Here is a 17677-nt window from a genome sequence, read left to right as displayed (position 1 = left end):
TAAAGAAAAATTCACTTTTGGAGTTTCAGGGGTAAACAGCGTTGCAGTCAAATCCAATACAATTGAAGTAACTGGGGATCACTTCTTTCAAAAGGTAAGAAAAACAACAGAAAAAAACACACAAAATGCCTCCATACTGCTCCTGTGGTGTCATCCAAATGTCCTAGTTACTGCTGCGAGGAGTCCCCATAGCTACAGTCACTGTAATTATAACTAGTAGGAGGATCAAAATGGACATTTAGGGTAAAAACATGCTGTAAATGACGCAGTTTCTAATTGAATTTGAATGTTTAGGCCATCGCTCACTTGGATGACACTACAGGAGCAGCATAGAGGCTTTTACTTCAATTGTATTTGATTTTGCTGCAACACTGTTTACCCCAGAGACTCCAAAAGTGTTTTGTGGACTCAAACACTTCAGCCGCCCCTCCATTGGCATATTGGTGATTAGATAATGAGTGTATTTTCATTTGCTAGTGAACCATCCCTTTAAGGCTCAATTATACGTTCTGCACTCTCATTGGCATCTGCAGTGTTTTAATTGTACCACTGAGCTTTCACATTGACAATACAGGGTTTGTTAAGGCACCTAGTTCAAATTAATGACAGACAGTGCACATTTCCCAATTACCTCATCCCTGGGACCTTTTGGAATGAAACAATTTTTATTTTTGATATGTACAGCCTCTGCTATGGGGTTTGCAAAGTTTTCATTCGTGGTTGTTGTTGTGTGTGGGAGCCAGAAATGCTCTTAATGTGTATATGTGATTCTTTCCACACATAATGAAAGAGCAGGGCCCATTCAAAACAGTTGGTTGCACTTCTACAAACACTGTTAAGATGCTACTTTAACACATGGACATTAAAGGTTAATTTGAGCTTTTCTAAGAACTGTAATATGCAACATTAACATGATTGACTAAAACTAAATTATTACTTCTGAAATAGGTAGGCCTTGGATACCTTTAGAGATGCTATCTCAATCAAAATTATTATTCCATTACAATAGACGAGAAAAGTGGTCACCACTTGATTTTTCATATAAGAAAATCCCCCACTCTTTTATTTTTTATTTAATTAAGGATTTATATTTCTCATATAATCATTATAATTATTAATGTAAGGAATGAATTATACCTTGTGTAAATAAAATGTTTCAAATTTTCCTACTGCAACAATACGCTGTGGCAGCAGACACATTTTAATATTCTGCTAAGGTTAGCAAACTAGACACACATATATTCTCTCCAAACTTCAAACTTTCTATTTTAATGGCAGCCTCAGAGGCCATGCAGATGGTTGGCAAATGTTCACAGACTGCACTTCAATAAATTCAAATTAGCCTGGGCATAGACACAAAGATACATACAGGAGCACAAGAAATAAAGGGCAAAATATACAGAAGAATACCCCCCCCCCCCCCTCTTTATAAGGGCTTAGACAAAGGATGTAAATACAGAGATTAAAGATATGAAGACTGTAAAAAAAAAAGCAGCTGATAAATGCTAAATGCTTTAAACCTGTCACGTGTTATTTGGTCTAGCGCATCACATTGTCCTATTTTCTCTCTAAGTCCAGTTCCAGGTCAGTGGTCGCAAGTCACACCTAATTCAGGTCATTTTCAAATCCGATAATCGTTTCTTGTGCCGTTTCCTGCATGCTGTCTGTTGTCTGAGATGTATACAGTACGTAGACATAGAGAAAAACAAGACTTTACAACAAACACAGGATTATAAATATTAATTTCTGCTCATGTCTATTAAACTCCTCAACAACAATATGTAATTTAGACAATGGCCACAAGGGATGTATATTAGATTTACTAATATAAAAGGGTTGTGCATCTCACAGTGCAATATGTCATCATTGTCATTAGATGTGTATTTGTATATATGAACTGTGGTATCTGTAAAAAAGTATTAAAGGCCAATGTGTGGGAGATTGTATTTTATTCTATGTCAAACTGCAGGCTGGACAAAGCAAATTTTCCCATGGAGACAATAAAGTACATCTTATCTTTTCTTTTATAATAATTATTTCAAAATGCTACATATTGATGCTTAAAATGTCCGTTTAAATACATTTGTATCGATAAAATATATTTGACTCAGACTGAAATTGTATGTACGAAATTTAATAAATAAGACTGTAAAATGTAAATTGAGACTTTTGACTTTGAACAAGTTATCATTTGAAAGTTAAGTTTGAATATTCAATTGTTAAAAAAACCTTTTCAATGTTCACTTTCAGTTAAATTGAAGCTGCTTTTGTCGGAGCTGTCCCATTGTGTAAATATCCTTCTCGTGTTGATGTATTTCTTTTTTTTCCCGTCTAACTGATTAGAGCCTGAGATTACTCTGTGCTTAGCAACGCAACAACAAACTGCTGTGATTTCTGGGGCATTACATCTTATCTCCATAAATCATTCTTGTTTTAACCCATTTGATCTGAAACATTCCAGCAGAGATAAATATTAATGGAAGACGCAAAGACAAAGACAATTAGAAGCTGAGGAATCACTAGGAAGTAGATAGTTTGTATTCAGCTGCAGTACTCCCCAAAGATGTGAAGTGACATTTTAATTACAGCAGTGATGAAGATAAATCAGGTTCTTGTTTACTGTTGTCCTCTGTGGTCTTGCTTTTGTAATAAAACTCGCGTTACATTAGTTTTTTTTCAATAATGGGGAGTATGAATCCTGAATGTTAATATCATCTCATACAAAATCATTTTGAAAAGGAGTTTCTGTAGGATAATTCACAGTTCTTTACTTCCATCCATATAAGAGTGGAACAAAACACACTCAATGCACTCTTTTTACATTCACACGGATATACATTTAAGGATATGGTGCATTGTGCTCTGGATGAAAGAGGGAGACGTTCTGAGACGCATAAATGGCTGTAGATTAATTATACTCTTAAGATAACAGATTTCTAGGCAGCGCTGGCACACACTGGGAGTCATTTTCAAAAGCAGCTCTAGAAATAATGCTAAATACTAAGGTATGCAGGAAATGTCACGACGTAAAAGCAATCAAGCGAAAGCAATCACTTCAATCGGCTGACTGTGAAGTTTCAGAAAACAATCTGAAAAGTCTGCACCAGAGGAAAACATTTCTCTGGAGCCGCACTATTAGAGGGGGTTAAAGAAGGGCTGCCTTATGAAATGAACTATCAAATGATGTAATCATGAGTGCTGCTGACCAGGCACTGTGAGTCGATGCAGGAATTAAGAGTCAGTAGTGATGAAGAAAGGACGGGGATGTAGAAACCGAGAAGAGACTTCTCTCTCTCTCTCTCTCTCTCTCTCTCTCTCTCTCTCTCTCTCTCTCTCTCTCTCTCTCTCTCTCTCTCTCTCTCTCTCTCTCTCTCTCTCTCTCTCTCTCTCTCTCTCTCTCTCTCTCTCTCTCTCTCTCTCTCTCTCTCTCTCTCTCTCTCTCTCTCTCTCTCTCTCTCTCTCTCTCTCTCTCATACACGCACCCACACAGACAAACTCAAATGAAGGGGAATCACGTTACCAAGTATAAAAAATGTCCCACCTGCTGAAGTTGGTTCCTCACCATCTGCTGCTGTTGAGACACAGATCAGGTGGGAGGAGGAGGAGGAGAAGGAGGAGGAGGAGGAGGAGGAGGACGAGGAGGAGGACGAGGAGGAGGAGGAGGAGGAAGAGGAAGAGGAGGAGGGGAGGAGGAGAGGAGAGGAGAGAGAGAAAAAACACATTAGCTTTATCTCAACAATGGGTCAGTGTATGTTCAGTTCTCCAGCTGCATGCAACACTGCAGATTCGACGACCTTAGTCACTGCACTGTGCACCACCATGTGTGCAGTAATGGGTGTGAGCGTGCAGCACCTGCTACCTGTGGGGTGCAATATCCTACCGACAGAAATAGCAACGCTCCCGCCATAAAGTAACAAAACCAGCCCCTGTGTCGGAGCCCATCTCCCATTCATTCGCTGCCAGTACGCCACATCCTGGTCGGTGGCCTCTGACTAATGCGTGTTCATCATTCTGAACCGGCCCCTGTGGCATACACGCTCTCGCATTCTGCATCCTTGGCTTTCGAGCCCCAGTTGAGCTCCGTGACTGAGATTTGGCCTGTCCACCGTCATTACCACAACCCTCTATCTCCATCATCGCATGTGGTATTGCTGGAAAAAATATGGGCCCGAAAGTTGGACCCAGTTAGAGTGGCTAAGGACATTAGATGCACGGGATAAAAAATTGGCATTACTGTTAGGAGGAAATCGGGGCATGAACCAGATCCATTGGAATGGGGAGGGATGGATGGATGGATGGACAGACGGATGGAATGATTGGTGGATTGACGGATGGACGAACATATGGACAGATGGATGGACAAACAAAGCCTGGACATATTGGGATTTGCTGCCTCATATTTAACATGTGTGCAATTTCTCAGCAGCCTAATGATGCAAACTACCACTGAGCATGTTCACTTAATTTAAGTATGATTGAACGCCATGTACATGTTTTCATCTAGGACATTGAATACTGATTATGTATTAGCATATGGAGAGAGTTAATGATACATAGATCATGAAGCAGACAGGGAGACAGTTATGGATGCCAACATTTCATGCAGCGGCAAATGCAACCGAATCCATCGCAGACAACCAATCGGGTCTCGTTTCCAATCTTTGCACAGGAAACACGCAGCGTGTACATTTCTCTCCCCTTCACAACCCAAACATCAATGGTCTGAGTTCCCTGTGGTGCTTTAAACGAGGAAATAAAATAACTCCACAAAATGCTCTCTGAGGGGTTCAAAACTTTTTTATCACCAATGTATTTATGCAGTACCCTTTTTCTACAGGTAGGGGGTTGGACTATAGTTGAGTTTATCTCCTACAAAATACAGCAAGTCAAACTTAAGACCCCCTTGCAACAATTTGAACTCCACTTCGCCTCACATATTTTCTCCTTAGCTGGAAACTGAGGGTTATTTTTTGTACCGGAACACTTTTGTGATAAACAGACAAAAAAAATAATATGAAAGAGTCAAACTCAGCTTTAAATGTGAGAGGAAGCTTTAGGTGAAGTCGTAAGGAGCTGAAGCCGTGCACTTCCCCAACCTCTAATCTGTTTGGCAGCAGAGGCTCTGCTTTGTGTTTCCTCATGCACACGGGCCAATGTAATCCCAAAACCAAGCACATTCCACGCTTCACTTAGTTTGGGTTTTCTTTCTTTCTGCCACTTTTCTATCTCTCTCGCTCCTCTCTAACCATAAGGGGTCAAGACACACACATGGAATCCCACAGACACATGCTGGCTGCAGTGTATACACACAATTACACACTCACAAAAGATAAAAGAGGGAAAGGAAAAAAAAGTAAACATTCGCCTCCGAATGCTGACAACGATTCACACCCACACATAAATACACATGCTGAGAAGGTAGAGGATGAAAGGAAGTTTGTTTAGTTTTTGCTTATTCAAGTGTTGAAATGGTGAATCATACAAGTGCATGAAATACTGAGTGTTGGACGTACAAAACACTGGTCTGAGAAAATTCTCCAATGTCTCAACTGCTAGATGCGTTAAAACCTGCCATGGCAGTAGCATCATGCGCTTTATTTCTCACAAACATAGCTGATTACAACTCAACCAGTCAGAAAGAAGCATTTACAAATGATGAGCGTGAGTGGCCACGCCCTGTGGACTTTTATGAATGTAATATTTGCACAGTGATTTAGAAGAGACGTCAAAATATCGCGATATATATCGTGTATCGCGATATAGCCCAAACATATCGCGATATTTGTTTAAGGCCATATCGCCCGACTCTAATATCAATTATGATTATTTATTGTTTTATACTAATCAATAATACTTTAAATTATATCACTGATGCTTATGATTTCCTGACAAATTACCCTCTGCAGTCTTGAGAGTACTTACTATAATCTCAAAGAAGCAAAAACCGAGATTATGTGACATCGTTAGAATAAAAGCTGCTGGAGGGAAAGTGGGGATGGACGGTCGGGCTAACGAGGTGTGTGACTTTGACACATTAGCACAGTTCATGGCCCATCTGGTGCTGACAGGCAACACTGGTTTCTCTTAAACATGCGGGTTTTCTCACCACATTCAAATAGTTCCAGTTGCCTGACCTAGTCCAGATTTTAACCAAATAGCAGCCATGCATAGTTTTAGAACAGTCACATGGTTTTACCACGGAAATGTGACTTTTTCTTATCGTAGAGTATGAAGTTTGATTGCAACTAGTAGAGTATTTTTTTAAAGTGGCTTTTCTAAAGGTGCTTGGTTTTCATTTTGCAGTTTTTTCTTTAATTTCCAGACATGATATTTACTGTATTTTTGAAAAGCTGTTTTGTAGAAAAGATGCAGAATAATGATAATTCAGTGGATCAATAAATTGCTTCACAGACTGGTTTTGTTCTTTACCGTCTCACTTTGCTGCTGGAGTCACTGCTACAAATACTCCAGCAAGACAAAGACATAAGAAGATAATATGGAACGTTGATGCCGAGAGAACAAACAGATGTATACTAATAAACTAGGAACAGAATAACTGACGGCTCCTTTATCTTGGTCACCGACTGATATTTAACTGGGCTAAATACATTCTGTTATGAAACCAGATAAAAAGAGACTACTCTACTGGCATACATACAGTCAGCAATGAAAGAAAATGCCCGCATAATTTACAACATGTGTGGCCTAATTTTCTGCTTTGAGCAGTAAAACGAGCCGTCCATAAAATCCCGCAAATCTAACAGATCTGAACATTTCTCTCGCCATAAAAGTCGTCATCAAAGCTAAACCAGTGTGTTTTCTCCAGCAGTCGGACTATAAACTGATCTATAATGAATCTTGAAACAGTTGTGATTTAATACTCATGTGGCCTTTTTCAGAACGGGTCTCAGAGGAATAAAAATGGGATCACATAAACACTGGCATTAAGCAGTCAGGTTAAAACTAAAACCTGTGCATATTTTCTACGGTTTATCAGACAGTAAGTCAAGGTGGTAAGTGTGCAACAGCAATATTTTATAGTTATGGTCCTAATGTTATTAAAGTAGACAGGTATATATATTGAATCTTAATGATACGTGATGTTATGTAAAGTTCTTTACACACACACAAGCATTACATCATGTATTCCTCCAATTTGTACAACAAACACTCTACAAGCGGCTAAATATAAATACGGCGCTATTAATGTGTAAAACTTGGAAGGTTGCGGAGATTACTTATTCAAATGGCCCCTCCTCCTTCAAAGAAGAAGGTCCTCTCCGTTGCATGATAAGCCTCCATCCTGGGACATATTGGTTTAATCTGACTGACAGCCAGTTGACAGTAATAACCATCCATAATCTAAATGGGAACCAGCCAACCTGTCCAGCACAGGACTGATATGACCTCAAGGTGTTCGGCAGAGATAGAGGAGCCAGTGTGCAGGTAAGACAAGTGCAAAACACACACCTAGAGTACACTCACACACACACGTGTGCACACATGAGCATCCACAGGGAGGAGAATATATATGCATATATTATAACATACTGCATATTGAGGTATGAAAGGTTTGTTGATTGATTGTTGTTTTGTCGACACTATAAGGGATAATCTCCCAACAAAAATGTCCATATGCCAAGCCTTGATTTGACAAAGTATCGCAAACGCAACCGCTCAAACAAGCACCACGCGTCAATAGGTGGTGATAGAGTCCAGATCAATGGTCAGCTGAATACGAGAAAAGAACGCTGTGGTCCAAATACTATTGAGCAAGGATGCCAGTGATTGACGGTAAAATAGTTCAGTAAGATTCAGCTGCAACTTTGTAATTAGACCTAGCTGTGCTACCTATTAACGTAGAGAATCCAGTATACTGTATAGCCACTACTGTTGTTTCTGGTGCTTGCTTGTGACGTCATTGATTCTCAAACACAAAGATTCACAGACGCCAAGCGTTTTTAAAATGTTCACGTCAAGGCGTTTGTAAAAGATTCCCATTTTAGTGAATTAAATGCAGTTTTTGTGTGGATGAGAGGGTGTGAAATGTATACCAAGGTAGGTATAGGTCAGCATAGTCAAGGTGAAGTTGTCATACCTCTGCTATAACAAGTTGGTGACAAGGTGTTAATTGACTTTTCACAGTAGGGAACGCTGAGAACAGATATTAACAAGAAAGAGATGTTCCTGAGACACATGGTGACAAAGACCTGCAATGGATTTTCCCAGTGCAACAAACATAGTAATCATGAGGCTTCACTTTATATCATCGGTGACTGGCTCAGTGGGAAGAGCAGGAGGGACACTGGGGAAACAAGTCATCAATACCTGAGGTTAGCCTCAAAATCCAGCCACAATATCATATCCAGCAGGGCTAAACACTGCAGTAGTTATTTTTACCATGCAGCCTATAATGAGGGATTGGTTATTCAAGATGTTGCACTGAGGAGTGCAGGGTTAGCAGTGGAATCTGCCTCTACAGAAACAGCTCCACTTAGTGATCAAGGACTGATTTCCTCTGCCAATCATTTGCAATTTAGTACAGAGTTGAACTGCAATTTCAGTCATTTTAGCAAAGTAGAAGTCGTGCCCTTGACGTGAGCCTGACACACAAACACACAATGTGGCCTTGTTAGACCGAGCGAGTAGGTTCTGTTCGTCCATCATCCATGATTTGGAGATTTATAGAGCTGATGTTATGTTAGATGTGGAAGATTTGTCTGAACTGTGTGTTTGTGTGTGTGTGTGTGTGTGGGGGGGGGGTTCCATCTGATAAACCACGTGATCGCACTTTCACAAGCTGACAAACACCTTGAAATGGAATCGGAGAAAGTGAGAGAGAGGAAGAGGGAGAGTGAGGAAAGTCTAAACAGAAAAGAGATGTATCAGTGCTGTACTGTCAGTCACCCAGTTAGTTCATCACTTGCAGCTTACATAAGATGCAGTGTGTTCTCTATCTTCTGTAAGACTTTCACAATAAAGCCCCTGGTGTGTTTTTTTTCAGTTTCTCTCTTTACTGTGGCAATCATTAATTTTAACAAGTGAAAACTCAGCGCCGCTTAAACTCTTGACAGCTGTGTGTCCTAGCAAATAACGTAAATGTACAATTATTTCTTTTCTGACAGTAAATGTAGAAGACAAAATGCCTATTTTCTACTTTTCTCTCAAACTGAGATACCAGAAGATTTGGAAAAGAACATAGTTTTTACTCGTGACCTGCCTGAAATACCACTATAACTGGAAGCAGCAATGGAAAATGTGGTTTGAACTCTGAGGAATACAGTTATTTCATAATGTCTGTGTAAATGTGGTTTAACATTAGAAGTTGCATGAAATACTTCATGTTCTTTTTCTGTATTGATTCCTTAACACCAGCATTAACCCTATTCCCCTGAAAGGCTTTTATATGAGATAAAATTAAAGTACTGTTTTGCTGTATCTTGTCTGTATCTGGGGTCAACAATGTTAATTATGATGACAGCCTATTACACAGTCGTGCAGTCTGTTCATACTGTTCTGTGTTGTGTCCTTTGATGGCATTGACATGGCTGTTGATTGTATAAAGTTTTTTGGGGAAACTTTGTTTTAATTCTCTTTTATCTTTTAAAAATGATCTTTTACCTGATACATTATAATTGATTGTCCATGATACATTCATATGGATATATAAAATACACTCTCCTGATAACAGGTTATACTGTAACTTCAAAAATTATGTAGTAGATATATCTATTGATTACTATAATGACCATTTTAATTACTGACCTTATATTGTGACCGGCAAATGAAAGTAAGCTGCAGTGAACTTCTTTGTATTGATTATTTGTGATTAGTTTGGATTTAATAACAGAAAATCCACCATTAGGAGCTGGATACCAATAAAATAAAGCTTCCTCTGATATCATGGCTTTGTAAAGCTTATCACTCTTACCTTCACGGCCAGTCAGCGCCATGATAAAATCAAAAAAACAATCCGGGTAATGGATCGTATTCCCATTTAGCATTGTAGCATTAAGAGTGACAGTTGGCTGTCACTGCTAATGCTGGCAGCCCAGACACCACTCGCCGGGGCTGACAAATCCGGTTTATGTCTGTCAAGTGTCTCTGGTTATGAATCTCAAGCAGTGAAACTTTTTTTCTTCCTAAGTTTTCATGTTCTCTCCAGCACTTGGCTTAGAGAGTTATGAGCTGTTTTTATCATGGTGAAGCAGTTTGAAGTAATACACAACCAGAGAAGCAGTTTAATTAAACACAGGACAGCCCTTAATTACTGTCATTCAAGTCACACGCTTAAAATGTTCCATGTGTTTTCAGCCATAAATGAGAGGCATTAACTACCACTGTTGACAGGCGGGGCAGCTGCAGAATAAGAATGATATGAACTGGAACAGACTTGTTGAAATGGTAATTTTAGGTTAGATCTGTCATTAATATAAGTGATACAATCCAGGAAACCAGAATTTACACTGAAAAACTGATTTGCCAATTTATTTCATGGTCAGAAAAGTCGGTCAGGGACACAAATTGTATGAATATTGTATTGTTTGTATGGCAATCTGTTTACATGTGCTGCATTAGCTCAAAATATATCACATTTTCTTCTACCCGCAACCCACACACTCACACGCACAAACACACACACGCTCACTCTCCAACAGAGGCTCACTACCCATCTATCTCCCACATAATATCACCCTTAAAAGTGTGTGCTCCATCACAGCAGCGCTTATTAACATTAAATCATCTCGCTGTGGAGTGGGTGGCTAACTGTGAAATGACTCACAAACACAATACCAACAATAATTAGGGAGGCATTGTTGATGCTCTTCCAACTAATGACAAGGAAGTGCAGTAGCACACCACTTTTTATCAAGTGCAGTGGTGAACACTGTCTCTCTGTGAGTTAATACCATCAATCCTCATTTTACTTTTTTGTCAGTGCGGGGAAGCGAGCAGGGCTGTATGATACGTAAAGAAACATCTCACTGCAATTCTGCTGAGAGCTACTGCAAACAACACTAAAGCATATATCATAATATAATATATTTTGCTCTATGTCTGTATTTCCTAAAGTAGCAGTGAAAACACTGCCAAAACAAGTTTATAATGGGAATATGGGAATATATGTGCTGGTCTATAAAACAATGGTGCACGCTGTGGCTCAAAATCCAGATATGAGTTTATTAAATATTAATAATGGCTGCAGAGTGTAGGAGAGTTTGCCTAATAATGTGAGTTATACTTGAGGAAATGTTGAATACTATCATATATTTCTAGATTATTGTGTGCAGTAAAGAGCAGCTTAAACTATTTGTCCTTAAGCATGTGGTAAATAAAACAAGCATGACAAATTAGTTTATCTTTTCCGCAAAATGTATTTGCCTATTGTAATCCAACAATATATATGTATACCGACTGATATGACAACATAAATGCAATCTCTTTTTGGTTTTATTGCTTGGCATGTAGTAATCCCCCTTAAATACAAACGTAAAAGGGGGATATTCAATATTCAAAAATCATAACCTTTGTGATTTCTCACACAACACAACTGATTGAGCTGGGCTGAAACAATCTTCTTTTCTCATGTGTGCTGGATTCAAATGAGGGAAACCATAAAACTGTGTAAAATCCATAACATCGCAGACTGGGCGATCGTTTGTTGGGGGAACATTCACCAGAGCATCGTATTGCTATTCCAAGCATAACATAAAGAAAAAACCCATTGGTTCAGACTGTCTACACCAAAGTGTTTTTGTAATGTGGTCAATACAGACTGCAGACATATTCGAGACGTGTGTGTATGTGGGTGTGTGTGTGTGTGTTTTCGACACACAATCAATATGTTTTTAAAGTCTGCTCCTAAGTGTCAGTGTACAAAGCCAAGTGTCAGCAAATAACATATGTTCTCAATAGTGCTATCGCCATTATTGATTGTAAATACCCAACAGAAGTTAACCTGAAGAATTAAATGTGATCTCTGATGCTGGTTACTGATGTCGTGCACACATTGAGAGATTTGATTAATTCCTCCAACAATGGGTAGAAAACTCAAACATGTTGCATTCCATCCAGTCTGATAACAGAACTATTCATTTAGAGAATAATAATTACCATTCTTCCAGAAATAATTCCAAACTGAAAGACAATTGTTGCTTTGTTTAATGAGCAGCGACCAGATGCCTTGGCAGAGAGGCTGATTTGCATGGCGGAGTGTGTGCATGTGTTCCTTTCCAGCAGGAGGATGCTCTTTCCTACTTTCCTAAAGCATTTTTCTGTGTCCCTTTTTTTGCATCGTGTTTTACTAAGCAGAATAATCACCTTGTAGACACCTCTGTAGTTTAAACGCAATGGTATATAAATATCCTAAACCTGGCACTCCAATCGGCAGGGGGATCTGGGCGAGTCTGACTATACACAGGATGTGCTACAACTCGCTGCATTGGATGTATTGTGTTTCATGTGTCTGAACAAAGAAAGAAAGGAGAACCACAGAAATGGTAAAAAGATCATTACTGCAACAAATCCAAAAGCTATCATACCACAAAACACACAAAATGACGGAGATATGGTGTTCAAAAGAATGAGATGTTCTAACGTACAGATGACAGACCACCAAATCTATAACTGGAACTATAACGTATCTTTGGGTTCAAATGATTAATGCTACCCAGTTAAATGCAACAGTGAAGGAGAAGGCAAATTGAGGAGGTGTGAATGGAACACTTCACAGCAGAATGAAAATGCTCATCATTACCTTCACCCTCATGTATGCAAGTCAAATTCTACCCGATTGCCTGACCAGCAAATAAAAGCAAATAAGCTCCAGAGTGCTCACAGCAGATTGACCCCATTATGTAGCACGAGCACAGAAATGTTATGGTTATTTTTCCGCCTCTTTCGGTTCATAAACCACAGATTACTTCAATTATCTGAAAGGGAACTCAAAAGGTTAACTACTACTGTCTTAGAAAAAACAAGCAATATAAATGTTCAACTGACATAGTGAGGATTTTTATTTTTCACTACCGAGTCAAACGTAAAACTGGAACACTTTAGCCCTTGTATATGATTAGGGCAAATTATTGCAAAATAACGTTTCATCGATAGAAATATAAGACATGGTAGATAGAACTCACTCCATCCATGATTTGACAGACAGCACGAACAGCCAATGATAATGAGAATAGGGCCGGGCCGAACCAATCACGTGGCTGGAATAGAGTAACCAGAAATAGAGTAGCGAGCACTGCAAATTGCATTTAAAGCATGTTTCCACAGAGACAGGTAATACCACAAATCGTTTTTACCATCTGATGCAGAAGTTACAGAAAGAGTGATTTGTTTTATATCGTGATATATATCAATATCGACTTATATGACTTATGTCCCCCAAACTCTGCTGCTTCCTGTTTTACAGGAATTGGTTCTGTATCATACTCAGTATTCTGTGGAAAAAAAATTAAAATCTTTCATCAATACTAACTGTAACAACAGTCATGATATGGGTCCCATGGCTTTTTGCCACTTTATTTCCTGAGTGCATCGTTCCATGGAAAGAAAATAATATGTAAAGGTTTTTCATGGACCATGGATTTTGCAAAGGAAAGAGACGTTTAAAGGTCAACCACTATGCAGCCCTGCTTTATATTCAACTGAAGGGCCTCTGAAAAAAGATTGTTCACTGGGTTCATGCACATGTTCGTTGGAAAGGGGAAAAAAAATCTGAAGATCAGATATCTTCATGGTAAAGCTGGTAAATCTACTTTACATAGAGGGTTAAGCTGTGATGGGTAAAAAATATACATCACAAAGGCCGAGCAAACGCGTATTCTTTATGCTGTCAAATTAAAAATGCAGGTTTTTAAGAGAGAAAAGCTGAAATGAAAAGAAGGCATCCATCCACTTCAAGTGATAACTTCTTCCATTGTGTGTCTTGCTGTTCACCAAATGACACAGAATCCAAACTTGAAAGAGTAAACTAGATCTTTGTTTCCTTGCCAAGTGCGTGTATGAAGTGTAATTTGTTGACATCAAAGAAGAGAAGAGAAAACCCTGACTCATTCCACTGTATTCCACATTGTTAGTGCAAAAACAGGAGGAGGGGCGGAACTCTCACTCCTCCTAATTGGATGTAATAGCTAGAGGGAATAAGCTCGCTTTGGCCTTGGGGGGGTGAAAGCGAGAGGAGAGAGAAACGCTGTTTAGAGGGGGCTGAACATCCATGGAGGAGTGGGAAGATAGACAGTGGTCCTGGTGAGCCAGACACACAGAGTCAACTGTGCAGAAACAGCTGCATCAAGGTAGGGGCAGACAGAAGAATGAAAATGAGCAGAAAGGAATGTGGACTGGGATTTAAAGACGCCAGAGAGGGAGAGACGGAGGAGAGATTTGAAAAGCATGCAAGACAGATGAAGTGGGTCGAGATAACGGAGAGCACGATGCCCGCCTAGTCTGAGACAGCTTTGTGCAGGACCTGGTCCAGGGAGAAGAGATCAAGGTCTTTTGTGGGGACATTTGAAGATGAAAGAAACCTCAGGTGCTGCTATGTAGTCAGTCAATTGCTGAGGGCAGTCCTTCAATATTCCCCCTCTCAATGAGCTAAATAGATTCGAAGGCGGGTGGAGCTGATGCAGCAACCGCAACCATCGAAGAAGAATAAGAAGTAGTGGAGCTGAGGCTGAATATCAGTGTTTAGAGACGTCCAAGCAGGGATTTTCTCATTTCATTACAAGGTCAGTGCAGTGTTTATCCACGGAAGTTTCAAACTGAAGTCATTTAATTGCTCTGGAATTTGCTGCAAGAAGTCATTTTCCTCATGGAAGAAAAAAATAATTTTATCCAAGCTTCTGTGGAGAGATTCATTTTGGTCAACTTTGACATGCAAATTTAAGCCAATGAATAATTGCAAACCCTTTCAACAGGGCTGATCGTTGAGAGACCAGTGACCAGAGTCCAAAACGAAAGAGGCTGTGATATCAGCTCGGTAAATCAACCAATTCCATCTACCCCACTGAGTAAGAATAGCTCTTCAAAAGAGATGTTGTTGGTTTTTAGTCAGGCATGACGATGAGTTAGGAGGCAGTTAGCTTAGCAAAAAAATGGAAATGTGGGGGTATGTGGAAAATAAAGCTTCTTTTGTCTCATCCACGTTACTCTCACGGCCAAAAACTATGATGTAAGCTCCGAGCAAGCTTGACCAAAAACCTACAGCTGCCGTGGCCCAGAACCAGCACCCATAATCGATGGGTTGGGGTTGAGCGTTGGTCACTGTGAGGTTGGAGGCTTCACCCGACGCAATCTTCACCTCAAAGGTTTGCACACACACACACACAGAGTCCTCTCTTTTGAGTCCTTGTCATAAAAACAACTTCTATTGCCACAATAGCCTCCAGCCCAGTGCACTCAAAGGAGTGGGGATCTTTCTTCCCAGACAGAGGTATCCTACCCTCTTAGGTCTGGGTGAGCTCAAACCACATTCGCCAGGAAAGGATTTTTATCGCTTAAGCCCACCTCCACTGCTCCTCTGACTTCACGCTGCAAGTCAACTAAATTTACTTTTCAGACAGTCTCTGTTGAGATATATTCCCACAGGACTCCTAAATTCCAGATAAGGCCGTCAAGGCTAGAGTGCACTGTGTGGTTAAGACCTGAACTGTACTCAGAAAGCAATGGAAAAAAAGGAGCAGTGGCTGAAAGGGAGGGGTTAAATAAAAAAAAGAAAATGCCAGGCATACTTGTTTCTTTTCTTTATGTGTAAAGGTCTCTGTCCTTGTTAGTAACAAGCTGGTCCCCCATTCTGCCCTCTATTGCTCTCATTACTGTGCATCCTGCCTCAGCCAACTCTAAGCCCTGCAGAGGTGCGCAGAGGGCTTTTGTCTGAGGATAAGATCGATACCGCTCCTCATCTTGGGCCAGGGGCAGCGATAATGCACTCAACCCAGAGCCTGGAGGGTTCACAGGATTTAGCAGGAACCGGGGACAGAGGACTCCGGCTTTTCCTGTGGTCAAACTATTACCCATGTACAGGAGGAATCGCATAGATATAAGGAACTGTGGTGGCATTTTAGATGCACATATCATAAAAACAGATTTCAAGGCGTATGAAAATTCATATGAAGGTGATTAAAATGATGCCACTATAAATCACTATAAAAACATCGTCATACGCAGTAGCACTACGTAGCATAAATGGCACAGGGATATTTCTTCATAACCTTGATCATGGGCCTTTTGGAATCGATCCAGCTATATGGATCGAACACACAAACAACGGACCCGAGCAACCTGCCGTGACACTGCAGGCCTAATCAAATTTACAATCGTCCAGGTCTCAGTTGACCACATCAAGTTGAGACAAAAGTTAGATAACCTTTAACTATCCTTGGTTGGTCTCACATATTAAAAGCATTGATTGAACGTGACGGCATCGGCAGGTAACCCCTAACCTCTTGGGCAGTATTTCTTTGAGGTTTATGATCCCTACAGGCCTATAGCAAGAAGTAATTAATGATGGTTATTATGTGGTTTATGTTGCTGCTTATGCATGTGAAGGGAGCTTTAAACTGTGACTAGAATAATGAATTGTCAAGTCACTCCACATGCTAGAAGAAATGATAGAGGGATAGATATAGTGAAATCAATAACAGACAAGGTCTATCCCAAAATCCAAAGTATAGAATATATACAAAAATCTCATTTGAACACATCCCATACACTAATTAACTGCCATTAAAGCCATAAATAAATGATATGATCAGATGCTCACATCACTCCTAATTTTAATTGAATACAAAGAACCAAGTAGCCAAATAAACAGTGTCTCAAACCCAGCTGGCAGCTCGCAGTGTGACAGAGAAGTATAAGATCAAGGCCATGAGATCGATGGTGTTAATTAGTGTCATTCATGAACATCTTACTTCAGGTTGTTGCTCATTAAGAGCCAGCAAAGCTCATTTGGTTTAGTATTTTTACTGAATTTGTAATACACAATGGAATAATGACATTTTAGCAACGCAGTGACCAGACTGTGACTCTGGTGTTTGCATTGATTTTCTTGCTTGCATTATTTACATGTATAGCAAATATTTAGCAGTATATCTTTGTATATATGTTGATGATGCCATCGCATTGCTTTGCTCAACAGATTATTAAAAAAATATATCCAAAATAATGTGTGCCCAAAAGGTTTTAACAGCGTCTAAAATCGACGTGAGATTTCACATCAAGCTAACTCCATCATTATCTCTAGAATCTCAGCATGTGTGGTTGAGTGGGAGATATGACTGAACCTCCGTCCTCTAAACATCCACTGGGCAGCGGATGGTATAGCCTCTGGCTCAGTCAACACCCACAACAAACCTCTATCTCCGTTTTTGTGGCCCCCTCCTCCTGAACACAAACACACACACAGACACACATGCACACACGCACACACACACACACACGCCCCTCTGCACGCTCATTACAGATGCCCTACTTTGCTCAGGAGCCAGAAGAGCCTTGCTAGCCTCATTACAAACTTGGGTACCTCCCATCTTTTGTACCTTTTTTTTTCCCAGACAAAATCTGCTACATGCTTGTATCCCTGAGGTCGCATAAAGGGATTCATCAAACATGTATAAAGAAGTGGAGCTCAGAGCTCATCCGAATCTTCACTGTAACCGCTGAAGAGCAA

At 40.0% G+C, this 17677-nt stretch overlaps 1 protein-coding gene across 1 annotated transcript in view; it reads right to left on the bottom strand.

Moving 5' to 3' along the window:
* LOC133001705 (EGF-like repeat and discoidin I-like domain-containing protein 3) overlaps positions 1–17677 on the bottom strand; it is a 107437-nt gene that overhangs the window by 76406 nt on the left and 13354 nt on the right. The window contains exon 2 of the mRNA XM_061071357.1: positions 3542–3571. Coding sequence (XP_060927340.1) covers positions 3542–3571 — 30 coding nt within the window. The remainder of the gene's footprint in view (positions 1–3541; positions 3572–17677) is intronic.

This window comes from Limanda limanda, chromosome 5 (assembly GCF_963576545.1).
Source record: "Limanda limanda chromosome 5, fLimLim1.1, whole genome shotgun sequence".
In the NCBI taxonomy this organism is placed as follows: domain Eukaryota; kingdom Metazoa; phylum Chordata; class Actinopteri; order Pleuronectiformes; family Pleuronectidae; genus Limanda; species Limanda limanda.
This window is presented reverse-complemented; position numbering and strand designations above follow the sequence as displayed.